This window comes from Belonocnema kinseyi, chromosome 1, assembly GCF_010883055.1.
Source record: "Belonocnema kinseyi isolate 2016_QV_RU_SX_M_011 chromosome 1, B_treatae_v1, whole genome shotgun sequence".
NCBI classification, from domain to species: Eukaryota; Metazoa; Arthropoda; class Insecta; order Hymenoptera; family Cynipidae; genus Belonocnema; species Belonocnema kinseyi.
The window spans coordinates 92,250,997-92,258,337 of NC_046657.1; the positions used below are offsets into that span (position 1 = coordinate 92,250,997).

Genomic DNA, 7,341 nt, shown 5'->3' on the forward strand with positions numbered 1-7,341 from the left:
CAACCGCTCTCGTTCTGCTCCCCTGAGAAACTGTGGGGGCCAGTAGTTCTAGGAAGGCTGAGAAGTGGGTGACTAAGCGCGAGAGTTTGCTGTACTTGCAAATTTAACTGTTTGGTTGTAAATTTTGAAATAGAATTCATCTTAATTAAAATGAGTAAAATTAATATTTCAACTATATTGTTGAAAATTCGTCTTTTTTGTTCGAAAATTTATCTTTTAATTATCAATTTCATATTTTTAAACAAAAATGCAACTTTTTGGTTGAAATATTTTTTCTTTTTTTAATGAAAAACTTAATTGGTTGACAAATCATCTCCTTTGGTAGAAAATTTATCTGCTTTGGTTACAAGTCATTTGTTTTTTAATAAATTAAATTTTTTAATTAATTTAATTGTTTTTAATTTATAATTAAAACATATTTTGGTTGAAATATCAACGATTATATTTTTTGATTAGAATTAATCTTTTTTGTAGAAAATCCGTCTTTTTTATTTTAAAATTCAACAATTTGTTAATTGAAAGCAGTTGAATTAATAAAAAAAAACGAATTTTCAATAAAACTGTTGAAGCCTCAACCTAAACAGATTCATTTTCAATCACAGTTGCATTGTTGTTCACGAAAGATGAAATTTATAATTAAAAATATAAATTTTAGAATAAAAAAGACGAATTTTCAACATAAAGATCAAATATTGATAAAAAAAAGATTTTTCAGTCAAGAAAGAAAAAAAATTCAACCAAATTGTTGAATTTTTAATGTAAATAGACGAGTTTTTTCAAAACATTTATATTTTTAATTCGAAATTATAGACTTTTAACGGAAAAGTTAATTTAATAATTTATTTAAAAAAGTAAATAGATCATATTAATCTCGTTAATATTTATAATATTTAATATGAAATTTTAACGCATATTTATTGATTTTCATTGAAAAATTAAACCCATACTGCAAAATTTAATTGAAAACACGGCAAAAGTGACCGTCTCAGTAATAGAAACGCAATTGCGCAACTCACGTTGAAGTGTCCGAAACGGAGACAGTCAGCGACAACTTGTCCCGGTTTAGGCAACTTCGTCAAGAATTGGTCCAAATGCGGGACATTAAAATATTTATAACGAATTGGATAAAATCGCTAAAAAGTTATGAATTTTGTACTTAAACATATTAAAAATATGCAAAAACATTACTTTTCCTATTACTGTAGGATATTTCAATAATACAAGGGTATAAACGTTATGCGGAAAGTTTTGAAATACAAAAAAGTGGCGAATTTTGCAGCAGTTTACGTTGTACCAGTAATGGTCGGCTTACCTTAGTAAAATAAAAGTTTGAGTAGAATTTGGAAAATAGATTAAATACAATATAACGACATACATCCTTAGAACTCTGAATAGTGAGAGGCAAGCGGACTCACTCTAAACAAACACCCTGAATAGTGAGAGGAAAGGGGACTCACTCTGATCTAGCACCCCAAAGGAAACAGAACTTAGTACGTCCACATCGTTGTTTCTGGGTAATTCTTAAAGTAAGATTTAAAAAATTAACATGCCCAGTGGGCACAAACTTTGGCGACGTCTTTACGACATCGTTAGGACATCTTTACGATAACTTCACGACATCCTACATCCATGTCGTTAAGGTGTCTTTACGATATCGTAAATAAGTCGTATAATCTGACGATGTCTTTACGACATCGCAAAGACATCGAAACGACATGGACATAGGATGTCGTAAAGTTGTTGTAAAGATGTCGTAACGATATCGTAAAGACGTCGCTAAATTTTGTGTCCACTGGGTGGCTTTTAACAGCTCTAACCAGCAGATAAAAATAAAATTTTTTCATAAAAGCAAAATTCGATATCTGTATGATTTCAAAGTGTTATTTGAGATAAGAGCCGAACCGTGACGTATTAGGGGCAAATTAGACCTGCTGGGCCGATGTAGGTTGTGAATTTGAATACATCGCAATAAAAGACATAAGAACATGTACATTTTCACTCAGATTTGATATGTAAGTTTTTCATGGAAGCGAAAAATCAGATTTATTTGCGATTTTCAGCTGTTTTTGAGGTTAGGGCCAAATCTAGATCTATTGGCCCAATTTAGATCTTGAATTCGAATTCAGCTCATTAAAATACATAAGGTTGAGTACATTTTGACTGAGTTTTTAGGTTTTTTTCTTCAACTTTGTTCACGTAAAAACAGCTATTTAGCCAGTTTTGCGGTATTTTATTGAGGTTAAGACTAAACCTAGACTCGCTGGACAAATTCTGAGGGTAGATTTGAATTCAGCGGATAAAAATACATAGGGGTACATGTGTCTCATACTCAGATCCGACAACTTTTTTTGTGTGGTTGTGTTATCAAACCCAGAGATAGTAAAATTAAACATAATATTTATCAAATAGAGAATGATTATTTTCAGAATTTTCCCAATTCAGTGTTTGAACTTTTTTCGATACTTAAGCAAATGCAATCTTTTTTATCTCTATTCAAAAGTTCTAAAGTTAAAGTTGGAATTATACACTTCTGAGTTTGAGATTTGATATTGATTTTGATTTGGACATTTCTTGCCAAATTCAATTTTCGACTTTTTGTTGACACTGAAGTGATTGAAAAGGCTTTACGGAATATAAAATTTGTTAGAAAAAAGAATAACTATAGAACTGTATGGACACATTTAACTTGTGTTGATCCCACGTAATATCTGTCGAGGCTTCAATTCAACAATCCATTTTTTCTTTATACAAAGCTTTCCCAGTGGGCACAAAGTTTGGCAACGTCTTTACGACATCGTTACGACATCTTCACAGTAACTTTACGACATCCTATGCCCATGGCGTTAAGGTGTTTTTACGATACATTGATAAGTCGTATGATCTGAAGATGTCTTTACGACATCGCAAAGTCACCGAAACGACATGGACATGGGATGTCGAAAGTTGTCGTAAAGATATCGTAACGATATTGTAAAGACGTCTCCAAATTTTGTGCCGACTGGGTTCATAAGTAATTTGATACCATCGTTACAAAATTAAATGAAGTGATGCTGAGAGAATTTTTGATTGTTATTAAATCGAAGAGATATTAATTGAATATTTTCTCAATTTAGGCACCTGACCAAATTCTACTTTGGTACTTCCACATCATCTTCACGCTTTTTCAGGCTTTGCACCTCCATAAACCCAATAAAAGTAACTTTAATGACTGTAAATTGATTTAGAATTGAACTACATATTTATGATGAAAACAAGTAGTTAACATTTTAAATGAAAAAGTCTGTCTTCAAAGTAATTAAATAGAGTAAAAAATCAAATAAATTTTATTAAATTTTATAGTAAGTTTTTAATATTTTACTGAGTCTTTAGGTGCACTTCTTACCCTGAGTAACTTCAATTAACGATAATAATATTCAGTAAAGATTGAACCCTGATATAAAAGACCAAATCAATTTACCGCCTTTAAGAGTTAAAAGGAGGTAGAAACACAGTCTTCAGCTGATGAAATACTGAAATTCACGTAGTGAGAATGTTGTGAAAATTTCAATAGTATTCAAGCGTAAAAATTTCAGGAACAACGGCTGGAAGTAAGCTGTCATTGTCCGCCGATTCGATAGAAAGCGAGGCAACCCCAATTTTAGAACGGAACCGCAAATCGAAATCTATCCTTAAGAAGTCCGAAAGCAGCAATAACTATTATAGCCAGGCCAGTGACTCTGATACCGAGAAGCTCATCAGCGACAATACATCTGTGACGACCGTGTGTGACAACGAAGCAGTTAGCAGCGACGCATTCCGAAACGTCTATGGTACGCGATTGGAACATCCTGTTTCGCCGCTATTGTCTAGACAAGTTATTGAGTCGATATTTCGAACTAATAATAATGTTAGAAAACGTTGTACAACAGATCCCAGTGAAGAAAAAAATTGCCTATCCAAGTTACCTAAATCACTGTTCGAAGACGAGCTTGAAGGTACTGTATTTGCTCACCGTTATAGCGACCTAATCTACCTTTCCGATTATGCTGCCACCACAGAGATTTATTGAAAACAATACAAAATCAATTAAAATTACAATACCTGTCAGAAGTCATACACACTTTGAAAAAATTGTGCGCGACTAAGAACAAATGTATGTATAGAAAAAATTGATCAATATTCGTACGACTTATGGAAGCATTTATATAATTTTACTTTACTTTGCATTTGTTTCCAATGAATTTCGAGCTGTGTTCACCTCAGTTTGGTCGCCGCAATTTTTTGGTAAATCAGCGCCATCGAAAAATAGATTTGGTAGATCCCAATAAATAAATAGTGTTACCCGCACTTTAGGGGTCGTGCACATATTACGTTATACGTTTTTACTTTATTTAAATAAAGACGAGAATGAAATTGCCTTGAAGCGAAAAAGGATACAATAATATAAACAAAAGAAAAACATGTAACGTATTATGTGCACAACCTCTTAATAGTAAATATTAGTCATTCCTAGAAATGCTGGCCCACGTAGTTGCTCAGGGGGGCAGGACGAGAGCGGTTGCTATTGTCGTCTCGGAAGGGCCGCACTGCGCGAGTACTCAGTAGAGCATATTGCGCAACATTATCTATTTCAATTGGAAATGGTTAAGGCGGCCCTGACTGTTTACAGTTCGATTCTCCCAATTTAGTTGCACGGCTATTTGCAGGCAACCCCCGATACTGGAACTAAACCGACCCAGTGGGGTTTAATTTGGGGGCATATTTACGACATCCTTCCGACATCGTTACGACATCTTTACGACAAATTTACGATATACTATGTCCATGTCGTTAAGGTGTCTTTACGATATCGTAAAAATGTCGCATGATCTGACGATGTCTTTACGATATCGTAAGGACATTGTAACAGCACGGACATAAGATGTCGTAAAGATGTCGTAAAGACGCCGCCAAATTTTTTGCCCACTGGGGAGAGTTGGGTGTGTATATCGACGCGTCCAGACCCAATAATTTTTCTAACAGGTTGGACGAAACTGTTTCATCAACCCCCTACCCCCTCTTTTTTCCAACAGACAATCTTCGAGAAGTAAAAAAAATGCCATGATCATTAAAGTTAAACACACTTATTTCAGTAATCAGGCACTTTTGTAGCAAATAATAGAATATTATGGTAGTTTACACAAGTCGAAAAACTTTCTCTCCGCCTTAGTGCATGCGATACTTTTAATATCAAATGGATGATTTTATACATTTATAGAAATACAGTCATGATTTCATAAATTCCATATATTGCCTAAAAATCAATAAAAATTTTCTTTATAAATTTCCGGAAAATTATAATTTTTTGGTAATTTATGGTAATATGACAGGTAATTTATGGTAACTTAAGATAAATTATCAAAAATTATATTTAAAAATGTTTAGAAATTTAGAACCTTGTACTGACACGAATTATAATCAACTGTCCAAAAATTGAGATTAGTGTACCCAATCTGATAAACTAACCTCAAGTTTCGGATATTTTATTTCGTGACATTGAAAGTTCTCCACTCGACAAAAGAATGGAACATGAATGAGATTACATTCTACACTTCATAAATATTACTAGTCAGACCTTTATAACTTACGATTAAGATCAGAAAATGTTCTGCAAAAAGTCGTATGCAATTGCAGTAGCATGTACCAAAGAACATGTAACCTTCCCCAGATAACAATGCGTGAGTGCGCACAGCAGCCGTACGACGCGTGAGCACGATGTGTCGCCAAGAACGTAAGTACTGTGTCCGCACAAGCTGTGGGTGATAAATGTTCATCCACGGTGAACACACTGAGTGTGCATGACGTGCAGCACAGTGTGCGGTCTTTATCTGTCCTTACATAATAGGTTTCGTGCGAGAGCGAAATTTATATATTTAGAAATTTTTCATACGGACAACCGCAGAATATTGCCGGAAGCGGGTGCTAATCTAGAAAATTGAACCCACTCCCACCGTGAAATAGGTGGTTACAGTCTGTAAAGGAATCAATACGACGATCCAGCAAAAGCCTCGTGCACCCTAGGAATACGGAGCGACCCAAGGACTACCGCCTTCTGCATTTTTCCCGCAAGTGTTTTAGCGTTATGTTGACACGCAGAGATGCTTTTTAGGCCATTAGCAAGTGAAAGCTTGGCACCTCCAAGAGCGCTGATGATAAGGATGAATAGTTTAACAAAATTCCGGGTACAATCGTTGCAATTCCCTTATAAGGTCTCGATACCTCTCTTTCTTTTCATTCTCCTTGGCTATGATGTTTTTGTAATCTGGTGCCGAAAATTCGATAACGAACATGGTTCGCTTCTCGAAGTCAACAAGAACCATGTCAGGCCTCGAGTGAGCAACAGAAACAATTGTCGAGAATATAAAGTTCCAGTATATGCGGCACTTCCCATTCTCGACAATTGACTCGATTTCCCTAGGAGCAATTAGAGGAGCGATATTAAGGTTAATGCTGTTAAAGTGACAGAGATGGTAATAAAGCACTCTTAGTGCCGCATTGTGCCTTTCAATGTAGGTCGTTCCCACGTGAGTTGGACAACTAGATAGTTTGTGAGCCAAATGCTCGGGGTGTGCATGGCACGCCCTGCAGCTATCATCAGGAATGTCTTGGCTCAAAATTTGGCGACGATATGTTAAGGTGGAAATGACACCGTCTTGGGATGCAAACATGAAACCCTCCGTACCAGACTTCAATCCGGGCGATTTAAGGAAAGCATAGGTTAGCTCACAAGACATTGACTGATCCTTCACATTTCTGTGTAAGATACCGTGCATCCTCTTTTCGAGGACCTGTTCACGAAAGTTTTTCTCTTGTGCTTTCTTAATGCGGGCTGTCAGGAGTGAGTACCAAGTCCCTGTACCAAGGGCTTCTGCTGAGTATGGTTACAAAAATAAATAGGCAGTCGCGGACAATTGTCCAGGGGTGGTCCCGAAGGAATTAATTTCCAAGCGGAGGTGTGAAAACCGTGCCGAAAGCTGAATGGCACCTGGGTGAGGTGTCTAGAACGGTGACTCTGGCATACCAGGCGACCTCTCAGAGTGAGCAGCCTTATCCTTGCATGCGGGGCTCTACAAGGATGGACGAACCCCTTTCCCTAGCTTCTCGTGGGAACAACAATGACAACACCAAACATAGTTGTAGTAAGTGCGGTTCAAAACAACAGAACGCGCAGAGCTCCCGACAATGGGTCGGCCAACAATGCCGACCAATTTAGAGCTGGGAGAGCCAATGAAAATGGATTCAATGCGATGGATCGGCGGGATCTCGTGACGTTTGGTTGGACGGAGCGACTGAATCACGACTTGCTAGACTGCTACGATGCGA

General features: G+C 36.4%; 1 protein-coding gene across 4 annotated transcripts in view; it reads left to right on the top strand.

The window, feature by feature from the left end:
* Nucleotides 1-7,341, top strand: part of LOC117183066 (potassium voltage-gated channel protein Shab) — a 164,409-nt gene that overhangs the window by 137,451 nt on the left and 19,617 nt on the right. For 3 of the 4 annotated variants that reach the window (XR_004468342.1, XM_033376223.1, XM_033376229.1), the window contains one exon: nucleotides 3,573-3,974. Coding sequence is in view for 3 of the 4 variants with exons in the window: in XM_033376223.1 (XP_033232114.1) it covers nucleotides 3,573-3,974 (402 nt within the window). In the remaining variant the exon portion in view is untranslated. The remainder of the gene's footprint in view (nucleotides 1-3,572; nucleotides 3,975-7,341) is intronic. The other variant, XM_033376232.1, reaches the window with a different exon arrangement.